General features: G+C 40.9%; 1 protein-coding gene across 1 annotated transcript; it reads left to right on the forward strand.

Annotated features, from left to right (window-relative positions):
- The first annotated feature begins 68 nt into the window (after positions 1 to 68).
- slc15a4 (solute carrier family 15 member 4) lies at positions 69 to 26,196 on the forward strand. Its single transcript, XM_070834284.1, has 9 exons — positions 69 to 166; positions 349 to 978; positions 3,264 to 3,556; positions 4,274 to 4,415; positions 4,654 to 4,728; positions 7,080 to 7,260; positions 11,074 to 11,232; positions 15,214 to 15,372; positions 24,195 to 26,196. Exons 2-9 carry the CDS (start codon positions 400 to 402, stop codon positions 24,344 to 24,346), a joined length of 1,740 nt encoding a protein of 579 aa, XP_070690385.1. The 5' UTR covers positions 69 to 166; positions 349 to 399; the 3' UTR covers positions 24,347 to 26,196.
- The last annotated feature ends 1,210 nt before the right edge of the window (positions 26,197 to 27,406 follow it).

Here is a 27,406-nt window from a genome sequence, read left to right on the forward strand (position 1 = left end):
CTATGTGTCACGCGGTAGTACTGTGACACTGTTTTTTTTTTTTTTGTTGACTTCCAGTTCTCCTTTGACAAAGTATTGATTTAAGACCAGACGAAGTAAACATCTGAGCTGAACTAGGTTAATGGAGATAACTGAGCACCGCTGCGACGTGTCTCAGTAATTAAAGGTAATGTGAAAACAAAAACTGTTACCAAGCTATGGGTATGCTAAAGCTAGCTTGTGATATTTGCACTGTGTTGAGTGTGTCACAAGGGAAGGGGCTCTGCTGTGAGTTGTGTAGCTGTTTTCTCTGCGTCAACAGGGATGACAACCCGTTGAACCTCCTCCTTCTCCTTCTTGTGTGTGCAGGCTTGAACTCTCACTACCCCCCCAGAGGAAGCTAAGCCACTAAGTTGGAGAATGGCTAACAACACGGCTGACAATGAGAGCACCCCTCTTTTGGACTCAGGCTCTGAGAGCAGACCTCCACCACCATCAGTCTTCCAGGGAAGGAGACTGGCATGTGCAGCCATCCTGCTGGCAGAGTCTCTGGAAAGGATTGCTTTCTACGGCATCACATCCAATCTTGTCCTTTTTCTCAACAGTAGTCCCTTCTATTGGGAGGGCACTCAGGCGAGCCAGGCACCTCTGATGTTCATGGGGGTCACCTACCTGATTTCACCATTTGGTGGCTGGTTGGCCGATGCATACCTCGGGAAATTCTGGACTATTGCTTCGAGTTTGATCCTGTATTTTCTCGGCATGCTGTTTTTCCCTTTCATTTCAAACGATGACACCAGGATACACCTATGTGGAGAAGAGATAGCGTTCCCCGTGCAGCCTGCCGAGTGTCTGAGCACAAACAGTACCCCTCCAAGCAATGTAACCTGCCCCATTCGCACCCCATATTGTGGCCCAGTTATCTATAGTGGACTCTTTTTAATTGCATTAGGTGTGGGTACTGTGAAGTCCAACATCACTCCCTTTGGGGCAGATCAGGTAGAGTATCAACTAATATTACTTTCAGACGTCAAAGATCGTTTTAAATGCAGAATACTGAAAGTAGAAATGGGGTTCATTATGGGCAGGAAGATCAGGTATGCAGTGTGACATCATGGTAGTCGGTCATGTGATGGGACTTCTGTTGCACCATGGCAGTTCACTTAGACATGCATGCCCATTATTCATCATGGTCACTTACAAATATTCCCATTGTAAAGTTAACATTTTGGAGTACAGACTCACTCACACTGAAGTAGACACACAAACACCCAAGAATATTGCCTTGAATGACAACTTTGTTGTAATAAGAAGTGAAACACTACACATCTGTCCATTTGGTGGCAAAATATTTTCAGAATTTCCAGATGAGCCTCAACAAGAAGCAGTCGTAGAAATTGAAAGTTCATCAATGGGGGTCATTGTTTTTCACAATAATCTAACCAGGATTGTGAAAAACCTTTCAAAAGGGACTGGCGGCGTGAACATGATTAGCGCTTTAGTCCACTACGCTCATTACAAGATTTGCACGCTTCTGTCAATGCTCCTTTTGATTCTGTTTAAACACACACAATGCATAACATCAATCCACATACATTGTAGGCAAACAAAAGAGAAACACAGAACCAAGGGCACAATTGACCACAACGGAGAAAAAACAGCCACATATGGAGTCACCTACATTTTTCTGGTGGCTGTGATTGTCAAGAGAGAAATCGTTATAGAACTTCACTAAACATGTTTTTCTTTTAAATTTCATGAGTTATGAAGATGTAATCACTTAAAGGCACAATTTTTCCACTAATTCTCCTCGAGCTGAAAGTCCTAATTAAGTGGCAGTGGGAGCTGTTGATTCTGGAAATTTGCTTAGTTTGAGTAAAATTGAAGATATCCTGTTAAATGTGGCTGGTTCTCTGTCTAAGAAGTAATTGCACCCTCTTGCAGTGTGAAAATTGCCATAGTCAGTGTTGTGAGGGTTTTTGTTTTAATTAATGTGCAGCTTGAGCACAGCAATCATAAAGGTACAGCTTTACTGTGATGCATCTGTGTAGGCAGCGAGTGCTGGATGGAAGACTGAAGTTGAAACTCAAACTAAAGCGCGATACAGAAGAGAATTAACTTCATTTTTATCCTTTTTACTGCAGAAGATGTAATATCTATGATCATAGTAGTGTTTACTTGTTCATATGCTCCATTTGATGGAGGGTTAACCCTGAAACAAGATGGTAAATCAAATGTTTTTTTCTTTTCCTGTCATGACGAAAGGCTGAAGGGAACACAGCCACTTACTCTGATTGATCTGGTGTCAAAACTATATGTTCAGTAGGGGCTGCAGTAGTACCCCCTTCTATGTGTGCTTTACTTTAGTGTGTGTGTTATAATGCAGGTCATGGTAACCCATGGATATCAGGTGGTCAGTTTTAGCGTGATGATTAATTTTCTAACTTCACTGCACAGCTGCAGAGAGGAACCCCAGAGAGATTTATGCTCAGCATCGGCTGGTGAATGCCGTGACATTATCTTTCCAGAAGTTAATTGTAGCTGTACCGCTGCAACTCTTGTGCTCATATATAACAGACATATCCACTTCATCACGCATTGATAAAATCTGTTTTTTTTTCTCCATGGGGATAACTGTGTACGGAATGGATCAGTACCATTATGAGAATAATATTATTTCCTTGCATAGACGTTTAGCTGAATTTATTGCAGTTTTGGTAAGCTAATGTGGAGGCTGTCACAGCGATTTGTGTAAGAATGCTCAAAGCCGCAGTGAATCGATAAAGGATAAACGAAAAATAGTTTGTTTTGGTTATATCTCCCCCAAGTTTAAAAAAAAAAAAAAAAAAACCTGTCTTGTTGCCTTATCCTTTCCTTGATATTCTATGCATTGATAGGGCTGCAAAAAGCTATTAATTATATGCTAATCACAGTAAAAAATCATAATAATTTTATATGTTGAATGAAATGTGACATGTGCATCCCTGTCAGTGATCATTGTTCCTCTTTGTCAGTGTGGTTTGTCTTTTCTGTCATTTAGTGTCATGATTTTATATATTACATTTTGTAGTTTTTATTTATCAATGCAACTGCCAGACTTATTTTCCTCATGTGGGAACTTGCATATCAAAGTGCTGATGACCACATTTCTTTTATAGTTCACAAATGCAGTATGAGACACAGCTGGTCATAGGTCATTTCTAGGAGTTTCTCTTTTTCATTCTCCCTGTGTGTGAGACTCACAGTGACATGATTGGTTGCTGTCACCCTGCGTGTGATCTTAGGTCAAAGACAGAGGACCAGAGGCAACGCGCAGATTCTTCAACTGGTTCTACTGGTGCATCAACTTAGGGGCCATCCTGTCTTTGGGAGGTGTGGCCTACATCCAGCAAAATGTCAGCTTTGAGGTCGGCTACGTCATTCCTACTGTGTGCCTCGGGGTCTCCTTCATTGTTTTCCTCCTGGGCCGCACCGTCTTCGTCACTAAGCCTGCTGATGGCAGCGCCTTCACAGATATGTTCAAGATCCTGGGCTTCGCCTGCTGCTCCCAGACACCAAAGGAACCTAACCTGCTCCGGTGAGAGCAGCATGTCATCTCTGTGTGTGCCATGTTGGAGCATTTTATGCAGTGATGGGGGGAAAAGATGACATCAAACTGTATTGTCAGGCTATAAAAGTGGTAAATGCATGCCTTCAGTGACAAACAGCACTCTCACAATAACTGATGTTGCAAGCATTCATCAATCTCAATGGGAAGGCTCTTTCCAACAGTGCAGCTAGTATTTTTGTCCATAGCAAAGTTCAGTGGGATGATGATGATGATATGGCGGAATAACACAGCAAGGTGTTGTTGGTACACCTTAATGTTGAAGCCCCCTTTGATCCCCCTGTATAATTCTTTTTTTCCCTCCGGGTCCAGGCATTCATCTTCATTCCCCGTGTTGGATAGTTACTCTAAAGTGCTGTTACTTGACTTTGAACCAAAGTAGCACAATCGGTTCAAAAACTTGACATTGAATATTTTAAATTGGCCAATCCTGCAGCCTTTCAAGAACTCCTTATTAAGACATTTTCTCCAGAGATGGGGATTATAGGCTTTAGAGTAAAGTTTTTTTTTTTTTTTTTTTTCCCTATCTCTAGAAGTGCTCTTATTTAAGGGTAATATGTTCACAAAAAAGACTGCTCAAGTTTCGCACTTCAAGGGTTTTGCGTATTTTTATATTTCTTTATGTATCTCTTTATTTTATGTTATCAATCACACTGTACTGTACTTTCTGATTTTGTTCCCTTAAAGCAACAAACCAACACTATTAGACAGTGCCAAAGTGACCTATGGAGGAAGATTTCCAGAGGAGAAAGTAGATGAGGTGAAAGCACTGCTGAAAATCCTCCCAGTTTTCTTCGCCCTTATCCCATACTGGACCGTGTACTTCCAGGTAAGATCAACACATTTTTACAATGAATACAAATTCATGAGCTGTGTTGGAAAAAAATCAGAAGGAATTTAATTTAAAGCTTTCTGGATTGCAGATCTGCACAATCATGTTGCTAATATGAGGGGAGTGATTTTCCGTTTCAATATTGGAGAAGAATGGCTTTGCACCAGACCTCCTGGTGATCATAAAGTGGAGAATTACTTCATGCTGAGGCTCTAATCTTCTCATTGTGTTGCAGATGCAGACAACGTACGTCCTGCAGAGCCTCCATCTGAGGATTCCTGATAGTGCCTCGAACAGCACAACCCACCAGGTAACCTTAAAATGTCACTCTCAGTCGAAGTACCTGTTTCTTGTTTTATTTTTAAAAAATGGAGTCATTGTGGCTTGACATTGTAATTTTGGTCTTCACTACCAATGTTAAGCAACTCCTGTACAATTCCATTGAGTTAAACATTCTGTTTTGAGCTCCAACCTGCCTCTGCATACATATGTTTGACCTGGATTGTTCACTGCTGAAACCAAAGGAGTCACTAGGTCACTAGCACACAATGGTAGGCAACAGCTGGAGGCAGCAGCAAAGGTTGGTAATGCCTTGGGGATTAAGCCAGAACTTTACCTCACAGACTAATACCTCACAGATTAGCAACCTGGCTGTGATTGCGCCTCTCCACAGCAGCACCTCCAGCTGATTTTTCCTGACTAGTTTGGGCTGTCTCACTCTGACAGGCTGTATGTCATGTTCTGGAGGACTGTGATGACTGCCCAGCCGTCAGCTGCTCCCCGCGCTGCACCATTCATCACAAAACGGAGGTTTAAAATCAGAATCAGAATTGTAGTTTAGTGTACACAATAAACCTATGTACATGTGGGACGCCTGTTCTTTTTGAACAAGTGAAGTTGAGGTGATAGTGAAGTGCACTGACTTCATGGAAATGTGAAGTGAAACCCTCTCGTCAACCACACAATCCAACTCAGTGTTGTGTAAATGGCAAATATGTTTGTATTCTTACTTGAGACCTGACACTGTGAAACTGTTTGACATAGTTTGTGTTTACTCATATTCCACTTGTGTTCAACTGTGTTTAAGAGCTACAGTATATCTGATTTTTTCTTCCCTTCACATATTTATCGAATATCTTAAAAAGGGAACTAAGCCCTTTCTGCTGCCAGGCTCGACACTTCTCTGCATCAAAAGGGAAGTGAGATTAGATGCCTCTGTGATGTGCTCCCTCACCTCACCCCACCTGACACATTTCTATGGCTAAGCTTAGCAAGTACGGTCTCTTCAAGGAAACTGCCTGTACATATAATAATAACTGGGGATGGGAGGCAGGAGTGAATGTGCTGTAATTGGTCATAATAAGATTAGGTCCTGAGACTACCACTCTGATGCAGTGGCGTGTATTTCATGTCTGCATGAAATGTACAAACGATAAATGATTTCTGACTATTTGCATTAGTAATGAACTAAATTGCATTATTTCTACGTTTGAATTTACTTTTTGAAAGCTACCCTTTAATCTATCTTTGTGATACCCTGTGATGCATATCACAGATGGTATATATACCTCCTATAATCTGTACACATTTTAGGTAGAGAGTGATCTTTCTCTTTTAACATAGTTTAATGCTAATATATTTTGATGCCTGGAGAAGTAAAATTACCCAGTGTTCCACACAAAAGCAAAGGTTTGAGAATTTTGTTGCAAATACATGCTTTTTCCCTTTTATTTCCTAGTTTGTTTATTAGCTCCTGAGTTCCCAACCTGGTAACCATGATACAGAGCATATAAGCATACAGCATGCATGTTCATAGTTCATTTGGGGAAATAGGGAAAGCAGAACATCATGCTCAGCACAGACCTAGGCCTGCTGGGACACCTCCATCATTCACGCCAGGCTTTCCTTGGCAAAGGAAAAGTCTTGCTTAACACTTTCTATCATTTTGAATATGATAATGTGCAAACAAGGGAGGAAAACAGTCTCTAAGGAGCAGCGTATAGATTGCCAGCGGTTATTCCAAGAAATGGAAATTCAATTTGAGAATAAATGATGCTATCAGAAGTGTTAAAGCGGAGAAACATCAGGAGCTCAGATGGCACTTGGAATTTGAATTGCAAAAAACATCTCCTGCCGTTTGCAGACTTTCATTTCTCACTCAATGAGATTCTTCCTTAAACTTTGTATTCTCACCATGGATTTTCCTCTGATTGATATGTCTTCCTGTCTGTGTGCACAGTGTAATTAGTCCTCTCATAGATTACACTTTATGGCAGTAGAATTAGATTTGTGTAGTAAACTTGCATTGTGATTTCAGTCAAGTACACTGTGTGCCACTAAAACATTTAATAAATTAGCATGTAAAAATGATAACAATACTACTACAACCATGATAACAACAACAAAATTATAATAATTCTACTATTATTTTTTACTGTGGACTGAATAAATATTTTTCATTTCATTATGTTTGCTTTTGACCACCTGGGGGTGCCAAAGCAATGTCAAGCACCAAGTAAACACACTCAAACCCACAAGCACACTCACATGCACACAAACTCTTGTTGAACTGTGTTGGAATGCACTGACATTCTCTGTAGTTTTCACGCTTTGTTGCTTTTTGCACACTTTTACCTAATCTTTCTCCTCTGCATCTCCCAGATGACATTCCGCTTCCCGGCCGCCTGGCTCACCATGTTTGACGCAGTGCTCATCCTTATGCTGATTCCGCTTAAGGACAAAGTGGTGGACCCCATCCTGAAACGGCGCGGCCTGCTGCCTTCTTCTCTGAAGAGGATTGCAGTGGGGATGTTCTTTGTTATGTGGTCGGCCGTGGCGGCGGGTGAGTGCACAAACAGACGTCCTCCCTCTGCTGTCACATAAGTAGGCCAGACAATTACTAACTGAAACAACTGAGCTAGCCCTTGTGGTAAATACCACGTGCAATCAGTACTTCCAAGGCAATGAGCAATGCAGCTGTAGCGCCACCTCTACATCACCCATTCATTTTACTTCTAAATACTGTTTTGGAGGAATTTTGACTGATATGTCAGTTCCTCACCAACACTGATACAAGTGTGACATTTTATATGAGGAATGTTGTTGCAGAGTCATCTTTTGATCTGATCTCTAAGAATAATTTAAAGATATCTGGCTTATCATCTTTTTAAACTAATGGTTGCCTTTACTGTGTTGCTTTCTGTGGGACTGAGCTGTCACACATGTATTAATTGTCCCAAAATCAAAACACCCCTTTCCACCCTGGCTAAGAGGAAAAAAAGCCTCAAGCCTCAGAGGTTTGCCTTTTTTCGCACTGTAGAGCACAGGGGGAGCTGTGGCATCTCACTTTTTGGTCCTGACTGACTGCACCCGCATGCGGCAGCGCTGCTCTGTCCTATTCACTTCCAGCCTGTGGATTATTTTGGAAATGAAGTCTCAGCCAGGCCTGTCAGCAGATGCTGCTGCATTGATACATCCAGGCTAAAAGAGACAAGCCTAGAGGCTGGAAGAAAGCAAATCAGTAACACTCCTGAGAATCAATGCACATTATATTTTCCACAACCACTGCCCTTTGTCCTTCCTCAGATGTACAATACATCAACCACGTAGAATATGAACATGCTCCGTCATTAGTGACCTTTTACATATTGACTGGTGTGCATCAACCCGATTGCCAAGTGACTGCTAAACATGCGTTGTTAGAATTGTGATAAATATTTTGTGATGATAAATATTATGTCCATACAAATTACAATGAAGCGGCATTAGGGGCCAACAAATCCACAGAATTTCAACATTTTGAATATAACAAAAATCGGATCTATTTCATTAAGCACATTTAGCCCTTAAAGCACGTATTTGTGGTCTGGACAGCCTTGTTCACAGTTTCAGGTGATTTTACCAGCTTTCCTAGTCGAAAAGCTCAAAGACTTTCCTCCATAAATGACATTTTAGCATAACAACATCGGATATAGTTTACCTGTTGCCAAACAGAAATGTTATGTGCACGCTGCACACTCAGCCCCATGAATGCACTTTACTAGAAGACTACTGCAGTCATGAAATAAGATCAAACTTTATTTTCTAGTAATTCGTGCCTCTTTATAAACATCTGACAGCAGAATCTGTAAACACACCAATGTGTACAAATCATGCTATTTAAATGTGGTTCAGTATAATTCTAAAAAGCAGTATTTAATCTTTCCATATGTGGTAGAAACTCCTCTTATGAAATTAAGAGCCTTTTTTTAATCAAATTCAAATCCAAAATCACATATTACTGCTGGCAGCTGTGCATACAGTAAATGGTGAGTATAATCCATAGATTAAAAGGTATAGTATTAGGGCTGTGAAATGATCATATACATAGTGTGACAATAGAAAAACGTTTTATCATTCCATAAAATGAAAAGATAATCCTTACTTTTTATATTTTGTTATATTCTCAATTGAAAATTTGCACATAGGTTCTAAATCACAGGAGAAAAATAATCAAATATGAGAAAGGACCTTGTATTGAGCATATAATACTGAATGAAATCGAACCTATATCGAGATATGAGTTTTTGGTCGTATCGCACAGCCTTGTGTGTGTGTGTGTGTGTGTGTGTGTGTGTGTGTGTGTGTGTATAAAGGCTGCTGGATTAAACTCATCACGCTGCCTTATATGAACACAGTGAAGAAGAGATGAGAAAGTTTGTTGAGGGAGTCTTCAGACGTTCTAGTCTGAGTTATTAAAGCCCGACTTGGCTCATCAAAAACATCCTTTCAATCAGCGAGATGTGGTAAAAGCTCTATTAACCAAATCTAATATGTCTAATGTGTTCGGTTTGAAGTAATATTTTCGTTTCAGAGGACATGAGCATTCGTAGAAGGAAAGGTGCTCAAACATGTTCATTTCCGATGTTCAAAAGCTATTCAGGTATTTACTTTTCCATTTGGCTTCTTGAAAGAAAGTGCAATCCTTGCATTTGAATTCAGGCTAAATAAATTCTGAATATTGCAGAAAGCAATTTTGAGTCCTGGGAGTGGAGAGAAAGGGTTTACGATGGTGCAGTGGTGTGGGCATTGGTCACAGAACAGTAGGTGAATACACAACTACTGCGCAACACAGTTCTGACCTGGATTTTAGGAGTCGGACATGTGGATCACATCAGTACAGTGACGTACTTTATAAAAGGAGTTGATGGGATGCAGTATTAATGATATTGTGTCTGCATCTTGTTTTATTCATCCAAGAATAATTTACCGAGCCTCAGTGCTGTTTATCCACAGTATTCCCTAACTTCACATTAATTCAGTTACACACATTGACTCATGGGAGCTGCCTTAAATTGCCGTTAGATTTTGAGCTGCATTTCCCTCAGCTCGGTGTCTGCGTGTCATCAGTGCTTATCTGCATCTGTCCACTAACTGAGGTCATGTTGTGTTCAGAGACTGACAGATGGGTAGTTGCGAACGACCAAGTGTGGCATGTTTTGCCCAGAGAATAGCCAGTCCAACACATTGCATTAACAGCCTGCCGCTCTGCGTCCGCAGAATTGGCCGCCCCGCTGCTGTTCGGAGTTAGAATCTATTTCATCACCGTGTGGAAGAAATGTGCAGGACTTTGCCATGATGACATTGGTGCTGCGATATTTCACAGGGTTTCATCGTGCTCACTGACAATCGTGGCACATGGAGGGCTGGACCTCCCGTGCAGTGCAGAGGGACAGCTGAGGACATGCTGTCAAGAGGACAGTGGACTGTTTCTGATCCCCTTTTCATTTGTGTACAACAGTCCCAGACTTCAGCCACATACTGGGGCCAGCTCTGAAAAGCTGCGCTGACATTGCATTTGAAGAGTTTTTTTTATTTTGTAGCATGTTTTATCACATTCTCTTAACTTACTAATCTGCTTTGGTTAAAGCTCGATGGCTTTTAGGTGTCCAAAACCCTTCTCTCGCTCTCTCTCTCTCCCTCTTTTTTGTTATTTTCTTTCTTTATTTATTTTTTTGCAAAAGCTGGGGCAGAGTTACCAGGGATCACAGTGGGTTGTCTGATGTGCGATGTTCAGCAAAGGGGGGAAAAAAGGCAAGAATGTGTGTTTATAGTGTGAGACTTGCTCTGGGCAGCCCAGTGGCCACACTGCCTGAGATGGACGGCTGGTATTATAGGATAGCCGGATTACAAGGCTACAACTCTCCTCAAATACAGCATTAAGTGTAGTTATGATAGGAGGCTGTCTCTGGGAGTTATCTGGAAATAGCCACTGGTTCCATGATAATAGCTATCGAATAAAGCTTTTAGGAGGCGGCGGCAGCGGCTGATGACAACTGCTTGGCTGTTATTGTTGAACCGTCTGCACTGATCCATTACTAACTGCCATAATATGGAAGCATGCAGATGTGATCTTAATGAAGTGGTGGGGTAGCCTTAAAACTAGCTAAATGCTTAATGGACTGTCACTGAATCCACTAACTCTGGCAGGGTTGAGCTGTTTGTTAGTGTCATGGACTTCAGGGTGATACTTTAATGAGGGTTTCTTCATCCAGACTGAAATATATATAAGCTCTTACATTCACCCGATGCCCTATTTGCTTTTTTTCTTCAGTTTAGTATGAATGTTACACAATTATAGGTTTTATACATGTGCATTTTTTTTCTGTCCTCTCAGGTATTTTGGAGACCAAACGCCTGGAGATCGTCAAATCAAATGGTACCATTGACCAGGTGCTTGGCAACGTTATCTACTACGCGGCAGATTTACCCATATGGTGGCAGATTCCTCAATATGTGCTGATAGGAATCAGCGAAATCTTTGCCAGCATTGCAGGTACAGTTGTTCGATGTCTCCTGTGTCTCATTTAGCACAGTGGTCAGGTAGACATGATGATTCAGGCTGACATGAGAGAACGGTATCCTCCAGTGGTGACCCTCATGGTTTGGTCTGATTCATCTTCACAGTGAGCCGCCCTGAATGGATTGTGGGCTAAAAACCGCAGTGCCCATTCTTTTAAGTAGAATACAATGAAGACGAATGTGTAAACCTATTTTTGAAGAGTTTGTGTGATTCAGTGCACCAGCTTAATGTGTTGTCGTCCAGAGCAAACAGCCCAAAAAGTCGATCAGTTATTGATTATCTTGATTTTCTCACACAGCCTTAAGACATTGTTCCATAATGGGACATTTAAAAAATAAGGCGTAGCTAAAGTAACCTTTTAAAATTGAAATGATGATGACAGCTGTGTCTTCGCCCCAGCCAGAGGCCAGCCTCACAGCAGCACTGTTCCTCTGCTTGTTGTCCAAACAGATACAGTAGATAATAAGATGGATAAATACACAGACATGCACTTTATATTGCACCATGTAGCCCCGAGGGTATAGTCACAGTAGCAACACAATTAGCATCATAACATAAACGTTTCACCTCTGCGCTCAGTCAGCTGGTGTGGTGACATTTACCACAATGAACGCAAACATACAGTATGCCAGTATATGCAGTGGTAGTCACAGTATATGGCCTGCCCCCCCCCCCACTATACACAATCACACAGAGATAATACTGACAAATTGTACTGACATGCAGTGTAATGTGTCTTTAGCTTATTGCAAAGGCAACAGTGTATGACAGTGATTTTACAGTCATTGATTTGCGACATCGGCCACACTGTTGGCCAGATACAACCAGAGATGTTGCTTCCATGTCGTAAAGGGTATAAAAACCTCTGCAGGCTGACAAATCTCTCACTACAGAGCACTAACAAAATTTGATTAATCTCTGTTGGCTTGTAGCGGATGTGTCAAAACCATGGCACCATGAACCAAAACTATCCGTGTGAGTAGATGCCCCTTGAAGTGCGCGTGACTCTGGGATAATTAACTCTTTGTGAAAGTCCTATGTTTTGTAATAACCCTCCTCCCTATTCATCATTTTGTAACCTTAGAAGCCTTGAATATGGCTGAGATCCCTTTGAATAGCTTTAATATTCTATTTACTGACAGAAAATGTGACTTTTTTTTTGAAAAGATCACAACCCTATGAATATTTTTTAGTATTACAGCACTTTTTGTGTGACCAACTTTTCAGACTAGGCAGCTTGTTAGTATGGCCCCAGGTCTGGTTTGAATTCAGAGTTGAATTACCGTTGCTGCTCAGTCGAGTCATCCCAGTAAATATCACTCTGAGACACATGCTCATCAATGTGAGGCCGCCAATAATCCTTCACTGGAAATTTAGCAGTGTTTGCCTTTGACGGGAAAAATGGATTCCCTGTTCTTTTTGGGAAATTGATTAAACAGAAAAGCACTGAATCAAAGCAGGTCAGGATAGTTCACGCTTGAACTGACAGCTGCAAACTTCTTTTTTTATACTTTATCAAGTATTCAGTATCAGCTGACAAGTGCTCTTTTTTCCTTTTCTTTTTGTGAGCCCTGACCTACGCAGGAAATCCCATTTCATTAAAGACTACGAGCGGCACAGCCATATTGCCGGAGTAATACAATAATGTGACAAAGTGAGAAATTGCTCTAATGTTATATCAAATTGCGGCCACAAAATGTGAGACAAGAATGGAAACAGCAGCAACAGTATTCTGCTTTATCACAAGTGGGGAGTCAGTGTGTGCGAGAGATGCACTGAATGTGATAGAGCGTTGCAGTGTGGTAGCACTGGCCCACTTTCATCCGACAGTAGACTCTGGATACACAACAGAAATCTGCCTTGTATTGTTTTTAGCTATCTGTTTTGTGTCTATCAAGCTGTGTAAGTTTTCTTTCTTTCTTTATGTATTTTCCTCTACAGTCATGGCTCCGGGCCCCAATTATGTTAGTGATTCAAGTTTGTTAAGGCCTCTAGTCAAGATTGAGTCATTCTCCTATTACTACGGGTCATGTTTTTCCAGGCTCCTCCATATAGCGCTCTCTTTATTTCTATATCAAGTGTGAAGATTAAGCCATTAATATTTTATTTTCCTCGCCACAGTGGAGGGATTATCTAGCCAATCCAGTCAGTGCAGGGCTTTTGTTGGAATGAACATTTACATTTGTCATCTTTAAGTTTAAAATCCATGGATGCCCAAATTTGTTTAACAAGCTTGGGTATCATAAAGCCCTCAAACAGAGCTCCATAAGCTTCCTGTAAAACACTGGAATTCACACAAAACTATCAAGGTCCCTATGAAAGTCAAATCCAGACATAACAAAGCTATAGGGATCCTTAAAATAAACGTACTGTCTTCTCTCCCTCCATACCATCCCACAGGGCTTACCTCAAGGAAAATTGGCTGACAGAATTGTGACATACGTCTGGTTAAGAGGAGCATTTCCCCCTAGTCATCCTCTGTTTGAATAAATCTGTTTAAAACCTCCGGTGCCATTAAAGTTCCTCGCTGCAATCCCCAGTCTTGTAGGACGATGGGTAATTCTTTGCTCATACAACACCCAAGTTTGTCTGCTCTCGGGCAATAAGGGTATGCAAAAACTTTCGCAAATTGATTCCCTACAGTATTTTTAATTATGTGTTGCACTTTTGCAAAATGTTAAAGGCTAATGTTATTGTCTAACAAAGTAGAATCATCCCTTCAACGGTGCCCTTGGGAGGAAGAAAAAAAAAAAATCAGTCTGTTTTACAATTCCATGCTTTTGTTCCTTTCTCTTAGATATTTCTGCCTTTCGGTCAAGAAAGGTCAAGCTGTTTGTTTTGTGTGTGGTGAAAAAGCCAAGGACGTCACTTTAATTGTCTCTTGCGTTATTTTTGTCACAGACAGACAGGAGCTGGATTTGACATGATGTTACAATGCTGGTCTGTACTGTTCCTTTTCCTGTGCAGAGCTGTATCTGTGAATCCTCCCCAACCTTTGCAGCCCCCCCTGATACACATGGCTGTTGACCAGTGTTTGGTGCTATCAGAAGGTTGCTTAGGATATAAACAAATGTATCGTTGTGAACTTCTGGAAAGGTCATACATGTCTTCCACTTAGTCATAACCTTGTGTTTGCCACGCTCTTATCTCATCCCTTTTCTTATCAGGTGTTTTTTTTTTTTTTTTTGCACAACTAACGCAGGTACCTGTAAGGAGGCTGTTCGTCACATTAATTTGTGCAATGTCCCCCTCCAAGGAAGGTCTTAAACGGCAAATGTATTTAACCGCAGCTCCCTAATCTCTCCCGACAGATGTAGCTATAGGGCCTCATTTGAAAAATCACATGTTTGAGGTGCCATGAAATTATCAATGTCAGCTTGCAGGCAGACGAATCTCTGGGCAAAAAAGACATATATTTGATGTTTTTTTTCTCCCATCCTCATCTCTCTTTCTCTTAGGTCCCTTGCCCATTTTCTCAGTTCTTTTATTTCTTTCAAGACAGTAAATAGTGAGTGATGTGTTTTCCAGAAATAACAGTTTTTTTTGGAGACCAGTACCAAGCAGAGTAGATAGACCAACAATGGCACCACAGACCAGTGGCACCATGGAAAATTAGCTGCCAAGCAGCTGCAGAGGAAGCTTTTTGGTCTCGCACACAATATAGTGAAAGGAGAACAGTCACAGTCAACAAAACCAACCATGTTACGAGAACATAGTGTGACTTTGTTTGCTCCACTTTCACAGATATGAACTCAACACTGTGTGTCTGGGCAAAGCCTATAACTAAATAGCATGACAATACAGGCCACATGACACTGCCACTGGCTGTAGCATGTGAGGCTTTCTCTCTTACTAGCTACGGGTCATAGAATATAAACTGTTTTCACAGTATTATACCCTACATATTCCACAACAATTCAACAACTGTCTCTCTGTTTACTCTCTTTGTTGCAGGTCTGGAGTTTGCCTATTCTGCAGCCCCCAAGTCTATGCAGAGTGCCATCATGGGGCTCTTCTTTTTCTTCTCTGGGGTTGGCTCCTTTGTGGGTTCCGGTTTGTTGGCTATTGTCTCCATCAAGGAGATTGGCTGGATGTCATCCCACAAAGACTTTGGTAAGAGATACAGTGGTTTATACACTCATAATATGTGCATTGTTACAAACAACCGCCTCGAGGTAGAAAGTGTAACAAAATAAAGCTGCTATAATGGATCAAATGACAGTTTGTTATGTGAAAGCAGTCTTTCGTATTGATGAACCCACAGAGAGTTATTATTGGGCTTCGCTCCTCTCTTCCTGTCAGCTCACCTGAACTTTATAGCTTCTTTCAATTCATTATGGTTTCAGGCCTCTGTTTTCACTGTTTTGGTTCAGTTTCACAGCCCCCGTATCGCTTTTTTTTTGGCAGTATCTGTCTAAAGGCTCTAAAAATGCACTGTACACTACCTGCTCAGCACCAAACGGGCAATGTTTCCCCCAGGAGTTGGTGTAGACCAAAGAGAGCTAAAAGCAGAGTGAGCAGTAGACTTAAAATGACCAGGTGTTCAGAAATATGACTCCATTTGAACATTAAATGCGGCTTTGTGACTGTTTGATGTGTAAATAGGAAAATCTTGGCCAAGAAGTTCACCGTATTAACTTAAATCCTGATAATATGTCAGCGTTGTGTTTGTAAAAAAGAAAAAATCACTTACTTAAAGCTTAACATGTTCCCTTTCCATCATAATACTAACATCCTCAATAATGAGCAGTTGTGAGTCCTGACACACAGAAACAAGAAATTGACTTAATTGGTGTGAGTTTGTAGAGTGTGTGTGTGTGTGTGTGTGTGTTATCGACCCTGTAGCCATTTTGCATGCATGCGTGCAGACTCCTGACTCAGTCCTACATGCGTTGATGACTTTGCCGAGCTTCAAAGTAAAGAATGATAGTAGTGTCGTCCAAATATCACAGAGGTGATTCATCTTTCCTCATACAGTTTTCTTAGTGCCGTCCATAATCCTCCTGAATTGAGCATTACAGTTGTCAAGCCTGCTGTTAGACGCCCGGTGCATGTAGAGCGCACTATCGACTTTACACATCGACTGTATGTATGGACTTGTGGAAAAGAGAATTGTTGGTATCGATTCAGAATACAGAAATATATTTTCCAGGGACATACCTTAAGATTCTTAGTAGCTTGTTCTGATTTAAAATCCACTTAAAGGCTTTCTAGATTAGACGCAGAGAGGGTGGGACACCCTGTGCAGTATTTTTGTTTTAAGAGTGTTTCCCATAATAAATAGACATGTCAGACTAACGACAAAAGGTTTGTGTAAATCTGTCCAAGTGGTAGAATGAATAGCGTGGTGGTGGCAGCAGATGGATGGGCTCCCTAGCAAGAGGAGGCTCCCAACCCAGATGCACTTTTCCCTGAGCATGCGGTAAATAAGCCAACACTGTAAATTGTTTACCCACAAACACCTATTAGCTCATTAATACAGTGTGCCGACAGGTAGGGAGGTACTTTTGATGATGTTAGCACTGGAAGATGCTTGGCACGCCCCATAAATCCGTCCTCTGCTCAGCCTTGCTTCACTGGAGGGGCAGTTAAACCAGAGCCGCATTGCCTGTAAGACTTCATTTTGCTTTTTCCAAAACAAGTCATTTGTGAGGTGAGTTGCAGAAATGGAACAAAACATCCTCCTGGCCACTGATAAAAGACACATGGCACAAAGCTTAGGCATTAAATACAGTCAGGAATCATGCAGTTTGTTTTTGTAGCTGTTTTTCGGATGTTAGCTTCTTCCACATCTCGTGGCTCTCTAGGTGGAATGGATTCAACTTATTTCCATGGCTGCGGGCAAAATGGTGTGCAGTAAACAGCATCTTGGGTGAGCCGCACTAAGTTGTACTGAGCTGTACGGGCCTGAAGACAGATGAGCAACATTAATCACAGGCTGGGGGTCTGATTACATAGCCCTGCTTCTCTTAAGTAAAGCTGTCCCTGGAGCATTACATGGGGATGGCACTGCTAGTCTGGCATCGCACTGGTGGATGCTCTGCTCTCCCGTCGTGTTCCCCTGCTTTGCACCCACTAATGTTAGTCGGCATAGGTAAAGTGTCACATGAGGAGTCCATTAAGTATGTCCTTTGTTACAGGATTACACGCTGGTTTGGAAATGGGGAAGTTGAAGTCGTTAATTCTTAGTCTGGGAGACCGAAGATCATGGGAACGTCCACACCTGATGTGAAAACGCATTTTGGCGAGATGTGAAGGGTCCTTCAGTATAAACAAAACTAGACAAACATTCATTTGTCATATTTTAAGATTCTTATAATTTTAGCAGTGCATGTGTTAGTGTGGTTGTGTCAGTTTATGCCAATGTTTGCATGCATGATTATAATCGTTAGGTGTCTTTTTGGGACCGTTTGAATTATACATGGTGGTCGCTAATGGTCGTGGAAACTGTCATGTCCCATTGCAGATACGTTGTAGCCCATAGGCCCAATTATTCTGTGTCATCATTTGTACAAAAGACAGTATAAGTGATTGACTTAAAGAGCTTTTTCAGTTCAAATATGCAGCATGTTTGCAGCCAAACCTCAGTTTACACCTCATGCACAAGAAAAGTGTATACATGCTAGAACAAAAGTCAAACAGGTTTAAAAGAGCCGACAACAGACAGAACATTTATTTGATATTTTAGAAACTAATGAATCCTTTTTTAAAGCAAAAATAACACTAATCACTGTTTGCAGCTACCCAACTATGAATATTTGCTACTTTTATTAGTCATCAGTGACATTAAACTAAATATCTTTGTGATTTTTAATTTTTGGGCAGACAATACAAGCAATATGTATATGTCAGTCTGAGCTTTGGGGAATTGTGACTGCCATTTTATGGATGCAGTGATTTATTGATTAATTAATAGTACACTTGACAGATTTGTAATTAGAATAATTTGTAGTTGCAGCCATATTTCAGTCCTTCCTCAGCAGAGAATTGAGACCCCAAATGCACCAACCTTTGAATAATGGTATATTTTGTTAAAAAAAAACTGTAAAAACATGTATACAGTCCCATTCGTGTCAGGAATACATTACCAAACATTACCACAGTCTTCTCATGCCTGTTCTTGGAGTTTGAGTTTCCATGAGTAAATGACTTTCCCATTTAGCACATCGGAGCAAATGACCACATGTGTGACTGAAAGCTCTTGGCATCAGTCAGCAAAGCCGTGGTGGAAATGGTTCTACTGTATTTCAGCCACATCTGTTCTCAAACTTTAACATAGTGAGGTTGTGTGTTAAGATTATTGATTCTTCAAATTCCTAGGCACATCGTTTCCCCCTGTGGAAACATCTGGTTGAGTAGTCATCCATCACACTCTTTTATTTGAATTTTTTTATAGGCCTGGTATAACGCCACAGTCCTTTCCTGTCAAAGACAGCATGGAACCACAAAGATCGGCTTTTACTTCTTCCGTCACTAGTGTTATCCTTTACACATGAAGAGGTTTTCGCCTCTACTAAATGTCTTTTGTTGCATTTAATTTGTTCCTTCTTTGATGGAGCGTCGTTCACTAAAAGTGAATGGTCTTTGGGAGCCGCTATTGTCACATGACAGGAAATGGCATTTTTCTTTGTCCAGTGTCCAAGTCCTGTCTGAACTCATATCAGATGTCTGCGACGTGTTCAGACATTCAGAGTGAGCTGACATTCGCACATCCTGCTCATGAAGTCTTGGATCACACTCAGTGAAATGTCAATGTTTTAATAGAAGCCTTTAATGTCAGATCTGGCAAATTGAACATGAACTCTTATTCTGTGTGAAAGGGCTCTATCTGAAAATGTAATTTTTGCTGAGAGTATCAGGCGCATCACGGGCAGCAGAGGGCATGTAAAAATAGTTAGCATGTCGTGGTCATTTGCTAAACTCCAGCATCAATCGTAAAGTTTTAACGAGCAAGTGGAGAGCAGCAGAAGATAACTATATTTATAGCTGAAACAAACATGCATCGATCCCCTCTCTTATTTCATTCAGAGACAGAGAATGGCATTGAATGCATTGGAGCATTAAAATGTTGGGTCATTGCGCTGAAGGTCTGGATCAATTGATCCATTTTCAAACGTTAAATTGATATTGACCCGTTTCATGTGGACTCACATGGTCTCCTCAAACCCAATCACAGGTAAATTGTCCCACAAGTTTAAATCGCTCAGATATTACATGCCTGACCCCTTCTGTTGGGGCATTCAGTGTAATCACAATCTTGTCATTTACTTACTCTGAGCTGTAAACTGGACCTCTGGGCACGCATGTGGAAGAAGAAAAATTGTGCAACAGCGCTTTTTCCAAAATGCCCCAGTCTGACTGGTTTGCACCATCGCCCCCCTCTAAGAATTTGCCTTTAAAATAACTGTCAAATATTTATGGGCTTCATTAATGCGTTTTGCAGCATGTCCTTGTTTAGTCTTTTGCTGCTGTAATTAGCTTTCTGTATTTTTGAAAATGCTTAGCAGCCAAGTGGGCCCTGGGGGGCGGAGGCTGAAAAGAGGAGGCAGAGCCTAACTTAATGTATAACAAAATCAGAGCAACAACTATTTCCAAAACTGAAACGTTTGCACAAATTTTCAGGAAAAATTTGATGTTTGCTTTTTTTTTTTAATTCCTTTGGTCCTCATTAAGAGAGAAGTTTTGAAATCTGGAGCACAGGTTGAGCTCCAGTCTTCTGTCAGAATAGTCTTGAGGCTGTAGTTACAATATTTTCTCCAGCACAAAGGTAAAAATGTCCTAAAGTCAGGATTTGTTACATGCCTCATGCTGACTAGTGTTGAATTTGTTGCAGTTTAAACGAATCACGTTATACTTAACACTGTTTTTCGGCCACGACACATAAGTCTTCTCTTGGCATAACTTCTATGCTATATTCCTTGCTTTTTGTAAGCGATACAGCCGTTAATTAAGACTGCAGAGCCCGACTCTCACAGTGAATTATCGATTGAAAATACAAGTGCTCTCTCTGCAAACGCGCTTCCCTTTTCCTCCCGTGCTCTCATGTCAAGCACATCGTTTTGCACTCCATGAATTATTCAAGCTCTTTTGATATATTCAACTATTTCTATATATTTCTCACAACTGAAAGGTTTTACCAGATTAAGACCACAACAAAACAAGTTTAAACTGTGACCAGGAGGTCAAAGAGTCAGGTTCTCCGTTTGACACTCATTTCTTAAATGCTGTGGCAGAACGTTACAGTCACCAGCCGGCTCTCTGTTTGCCTGGCCAAAGGTTTCCAGCTCACGAGATGGTCCGGAGCCCTGACAAAGAATCACTCCCGTGTGATATATCCTATCATGGCAGCGTGTCTTTACCTCCCCTCAGTTTCTAATTATCCACAAGAACACAAACAACAACAGAGAGAAAGGAAAAATAATTATTTACATGCACAATGGTGACATTACAGAGTGCGATCTGATCTGCTCTACTGATCGCAAGTGATCACACAAAGCACCGGGATTACTTCTTTCAAAGTGGTTAATCCTGCTCTTTGATCAGCGATCTGATAAATCATGTACATCAAGACTGTGAAGGTTCCTTTGTTAGCCGAGGATGCGCTGTGACAGAGCTGCCTCTAATGTTCTACAGGCCTTTAGTGTGAAACACTGGCATGTTTTAATCACAGCTGTTCACATTCTACACACCAGTTTGATCAAGTTTATAGACGGACAGTTGTATGTGTATATTTACAGAACATCGGCTCACTTCATACCATTTGTGAAGGGCCAATACTTTGCCCCTCTGTTCTCCTTGATCTCTTGTTTGACTCCTAGACTTTTTACTACATTTGTAGTAAGCATAAAGGTCAGTGATGTAAAAGCCAGTTGCTCAGTCAGTTGCTCCACCAGTTTAGCTCAAACTGAAATACCTCAACAGTTATTAACTGATGGATTGCCACTACATTTTGTGCAGACATTCATGGTCCTCAGAGGGTGAATCCGTATGACTTTCCCTCCACCGGTCAGTCAGACTTGGGCAATGCTTTATTTCACAGGTCTGAAATTTTCAGGTTTTCCGGAAAGAACTCTCTCATTTTGTAATAATTACAGGGAATACAGATAAAATACAGTTGTTTTTGTTGTTTTTGTGCACAGCAGTTGGCTAAACATGCAAAAAATGTGTCTACAAGCAGCACACAATTGACCAGAGGGAGAAATCGGTGTCGATGATAATTGAATATTTATTTAGGTTTGATAGATTTAATACTACAACAATAAAACTTGCACAATAACCTCCAAAACAAACCACATGAAGGATAAACATAAACACGGTCATAACTCGGCTTTCTGATGCTTATGTGAGAGCCTTTGGATTATCAGAGCTCATTAATACCATGTACTACCAAAGAAATGCTGCTGTATCGCATCTGAAGATATGATATGATGTAATCATTTACAACGTGACATACGGTGGAGCTGTGACTGAAAAAGTTTGGATTGATATGATCATACGCTGGTTCTCCAAACTAGTTTTTACATTTAATTTAATTCATTTCATTCATCATTGTATTTAAAAAAAAACATGTCATCTGCTCTTGAGTTGTGATCCTGTGTGTCCGCTCTGCATCCAGACAATAATATGATCTCCTGGAGAAACATCTCTCCAGGTGTTTAGCCGCTGATGGCGTGCTTCACTGTGATTGGCAGTGCCGTTTCAGAGCAATAACCGGTGATATGACCGGCTGAGATTGTATTTATTAATCACCACTGCTGTCTGTACATGAGCCAAAACTGCGTGAGAGCTTGGAGACACCCACACAGGCCACAAACCCCACACCTAGCGAAGTACGCTTGTGCAATTAAAACAAGGCCCTTAGTCTTGTTAACATTTCTTCGTGCTTCAGACTTTGCAAACAGCAGTTTCATTGAAGCATTTGCACTTTTTTTTTTTTTTTTGGATTCTCCCTACAAGGCTTTGTTTGCAACACATTCAACTGTTCGAGCCCAGCTCTTGTTCGTGTTAGAGGTAATGACCTCAGCTGTACTGTGTATTTGAAATGTTCCACCTTCTCTGCAAAAGTAAACCCTAGTAAAGTGAAAATTAGTTTTAGGAACTGCAGAAAACACAAGCCTGTGTCATCCCTGAACATATTCCAAAATGATTCAGTAGAATAGCCAAAAGATAAGGTGTGAAGTAAAGGAAAATCATTAAAAATCTTATTTAGTCCATTTTGACCCAGAGGGCTGTTAACTTTGAATTGACAGGTGTAACGAGACAGTACTCAATACACACATACACACACACACACACACCCACTCACACACTCCCTGCCATTTGAACAGGCAGAACTTGAATTGACAATTGCCCCCATATCTAATTAAAACCAAGCCTGCTTCTCTTTCTCTGGCTCTTTATTCAGTGTGACAGCTCCACATGGAGGAGCTAATAGGAGCTTTCTAAGGGAAGACGACAGATTGCTCCGGGGCTTCACATTTACTCATTTGACGATAATGTAGGATGTAAGCTATAGGTATCTCTGTTCACCGATGAAACTGCGCTTTACATGGAGCCTGTTACATAAACCGCAGACATGTTCTTAAATCTGTTGGAGCAGGATTTAAATCCTCCATCGCTCGGTATAAAGCATCTTTCAACAACCAGCTCACCCCAAAATGTCTCCTTGTCCAGTGAAGTAGTAAACAGCATCATCTCATGCTGTTGGCCACAAAGTCAATTGGTCTGCCTGACATGGTCAAGAGGAGAAAAGCTGCTCTAATGCTGATCCAATTGTTTCCATACTTGAACAGTGGAGACAGTTGTACTGTTGTCAGCTTTGCCCTTCATGTAAAACCCTAGCAAGGCGAAAACAGGATTTGTTTTGAGCTTTCCTCTTGAGCTTTGTTGGTTTTGTTGGATGAGGACGGCACTCAACAGCGCAACAAATGTCGAGACAGCCAGGGCGCTATTAAAACTATCTATAGTGCATGGTCTAAAGTGCATGGCGCACTTGGGGCGTGTCCAACTCCACTTTTGCCAGTTAAATGCTGCATAATCTGGGAGCAAGGGAAGTACATTTGCTTCTTGCACAACGTGGTTGCTGGGGTAAAAATGAGCACTCCGTCGGCCAGAAACTACACTTTGCAGCGGGTGTAAGATGGAACCCTGAGACTTTAAGAGGTGCTGCTTGAATTCTCTAGACCCAATAGCAAAAGATGGTTTTCCTTCATTTTTTTTCTAAAGCTAGAAACCTAATTCATGTCCTTAGTTTTGTCAGTGTGAGCACAGTCTGTTGATCTTTTTGTACACAAGTCATACAGCTAATCACAGTGGCAGAATCTGTTCGTTATTTTTTCTTCCTCCTTTTTATTGCTTCCCATTCCCACGAGGGAACAAATCGTCCTTTAATACCGATGACAGACTCCCTTGCTCGAATCACAGCTGAGAGCCCATGTTGCTCTGGCATTTCTGATATTTCAGTCCCACATCATCAATACCGCCTCTCTTTATCAGCACTGAGGCGCGAGGTCAACCGTCTCCGCTCTCAGAAGGCTTCACACTGTGTTGAGATGAGAAGTAACAAATCTCTCCGCTGAATCCTAATTCCTGACAGAATTGTGTTTCCATTCCGTGCTCACTTCAAGCCTGCCTTTCATGTCTAACAAAAACACAGCGACGTGCCACACTTGCGAGCTTGTGGCCATTTACCTTTACCTTTGGTATTCTTTTAACATGGTGTAGTCCTTTGTGATTAAAGAACCCCCCTGCTGTCCTCCTCTGAATATGCTGCGACTGCCTCTTTTGTTCTTCACATTTTCATATTTGTAATTTTTTGCCGTGAAACTCGCAGCGTTTGAGCGTCGCCTGAACACCAGCTTCTCAGCTGTTTGGAGTCTCAGCTAATCTGTTACACATGCCGTCCCAATAACGTCCTTGTTTTTCTCTCTTTCCAGGTAACATCAATGATTGCTCTCTGCACTACTACTTCTTCCTCCTGGCAGGGATCCAGGGCATCACTTTGCTGGTCTTCCTTATTGTCTCTGTCAAGTATGACAAGCAGAGGGCCAGAGCAGGGAGCCAAAGGCAGAGGCACACCTCCTCTTGACCCACACACCTCCTCACAACCCCCCTCCCTCACCACACCTGCCTTCTCCATATCGCTCAGCACCCAAAGAGAGCCTGTCGACTAGGTACTTACTGATCAAATCCTACAAACGTTTGGTTTACCTCTTTCACAGAAAGTCACAATTGATCTTGTCATTGCTATATATTTATGTTCTTCTTAGCTTTTAAGTGGGTATTTGTTTTTGTTTTTTTTATTTTATAACAATAATGGTTTTTCATGACGGGACGAGTGCACAGGTACCACTGAAAATGTAGAAATGAAAGCAGGAGCCATGTTTGAAACCTTTCTGCTGTGCTCCCCAACTTGTGCGTGTTTACTCTTGTTGCCTTTCTTTGATCATTTGCACTTGACTTGAGTAGTGGTGCCATACAAAAAAAAAAAAAAAACAAAAAAGGTACGATTCCTAGCTATTTTCTAATCCTGAAGAATTCTCTGTTATTTTTATAGTTAGATTTTTACTTTGTGTTTTCTAACAAAGTCTTATTTTTGGACTAACCCTTTTACTGACCCCGGTGTGACGCATTAACAGCATTTAGTGAAACTGTTAGAATTATTTCTAAACTTACTTGCACAAAGTCTGGGTGTGTGTGTGCATTAAATGTACTTGAATGTTAGCATTATTCCTTGATTACAATGACCCCTGTTTGGCTTCTGGAGAGCTTCAAATGCAGTAACATGGTTCAAATAGGTTGCATTGAGTAGGACACTTGTTTTAATGCATTGTGGTGATTCTCAAAGGTCTTTGCTGCTCATGTAGAGACAAGAATGTTGCTTTTGTTTGAGGAGATTCCGCATAAACACACTTAGATATCCATTCAACTAATCTGATATTCAAATCTAATATTGAGAGAAAGAAATCTCCTACATTTGTTTCCGCCGCCTGTGATTACTGCTGTAAATCCACATAAATCCACCCCCACAAATCCACTATAAATCCTCAAACGGCACCATGAATTATGAATAGCTCCTCATTTTAAAATGCTCCATGACTCCTATGAAGCTTCACAGCAGATTGTAGTTCCTGGTCAAGCTGCAAAACCCGCATGTCCGCATGACAAACAACTAATTAGAAACTAACCTTAAGCTTAACAGGCAACCTTGAGTGTAGCTCTTAAAATATCCACCGAATTAACGCTTGGATCGTGATGAAAAGGAGCCCTGGACTTAATACGTACCAATTAAAAATGTAGCCCATTTACATTGGCATCAGATTTAGATTTAGAATTTCATGGCGAAATAAATCACAACTCTCGCAGTATTTGTTGTCTGGAAGTTTCCATAGTGTTATCATGGTTTTGCAGCTTTTCCACAAAATGTTCTGTTCTTGTATTTTGTCGTTGTATTTATTAGACTGTGATGCTTTTGTTTTAGCTTTATACTGTTAAGAAAAGTGTGTGTGTGTGTGTGTGTGTTTCTGCAATTCTGAGAATGGGTATGGGACATGGTTTTGAATTTTATTAAAACTAGGAAACTCAGGAATCGAGCATCAGTGTCGAGTGACATAACTCTCCAGGAAATGTAAAACCGCCTTTGGGAGCTCAGAACAGTGTTTACCTTGTGGTGTAAATAAAGGTACATTTTTAACAGCACATAAAAACCAAGACGCCATCTCACTGACGATATGTGATACCTGTTGGGGTGATTTTAGTTTGTGTTTAATTGGTCTGATAAATGGATGTTCCTCCTTTTATTGCATATTTTATATGTACTTGCTTTGTCATCTCAGTCGAGGTTTATTTTGGAATTCTATTCTGTTCTCGTAATGCCACAGAACTGGAGTATTGTTTCGTGGTTATATTTGTGGCAATTAAAGTATATTAAATTGAGAATTGTGTTTCTCTTTTTCAGTCCTTTTCCTAAGTAAGGCAACGACTTTCAAAGCTCGTCAGATGTCTGTTCCATTACTTTATCTGCTGTTGATTAACACAGTGGTCTTGAAAACTTTATGACGCATAATTAATAATAATATTTTACTAATTTATTTTACTTTGTCTAAGGTTGTGCACTTAGGAGTTATACATATAAATAAAAAATGTGTTGCCTACTTTTATTCTTAACCTATGTCTATATATTAGTGATGTAAACAAATATTTAAACGTCAGAAAACCTTACTAACTTAGCTGAGTGATAACATGTTCCAGTCCTATGTTGTAAATTCAGGGGTGACCCTGTTGTTTCCATGTGAATCACGGACTGTGCCTTTAAAGCCTGCCAGGATTCTTTCCTGATTAGGGTTATAGTCTGTGGGTCTTAAGGGAAACTCAAAGTAGTGTGCTTAAATTATTTATATTACAAAAAATACAGCCTGTGGCGAGCTGTTTGGAAAACGGCTGCAAACACAGAGGTGTAAAGCCTCATTTTGCATTCCCACTGGGGAAGGCAGCATATTTCTTCTTAGTTTCATCAGACACAGATTGAAATCAACACGTCATCACAGATCATTTTTTAATGCGAAGCCCTCCCAGCCACATGGCTCGGAGAGGGCCATTTCCTGTTTAATTTGGTCAGGGAGCCCATATAACCATGACTGAGCAGACAGCTTGATGTTTGAAACCAACACAATGCCTCCGGGTTATAATTCTAGTGTGGCGGTGCGTTTCTCATGTTGAGAGGAATTTCTGACACATCGAAGTGGTTATGGAGGCAAAATTGCAAGGCAATAACATTGAGATATATAGTTTTGGTGCCAGCCTCCCAATATTTTAAGTTAATTTATTGTCCAAGATTAAAGCAAACAATTGTGCCTTGGAGAGAGAACACCTCCTGTGTACATTTCTGCCTACTGCTGTTCTGGGGTTTTTAAAGCTCACTCTTTTAATACATTGCCTTTGAAGTTGATAGAATTTTCCATTTGACAACATGTAGTTTTCAACTGTGTTAATGACCAGTGTTAGGCAGGGCGATGTCCGTCTGTCAGTCCACCACTTCAGTCCAGTTTGTAATATCTCAACAACTCAACATCAGATTGTCATGAAATCTTATACAGATATTCGTGGTTCCCAGAGGATTCACCTGATTGGCTTTGGTGACTTTTGCTCT

Source organism: Pempheris klunzingeri, chromosome 7, assembly GCF_042242105.1.
Source record: "Pempheris klunzingeri isolate RE-2024b chromosome 7, fPemKlu1.hap1, whole genome shotgun sequence".
NCBI classification, from domain to species: domain Eukaryota; kingdom Metazoa; phylum Chordata; class Actinopteri; order Acropomatiformes; family Pempheridae; genus Pempheris; species Pempheris klunzingeri.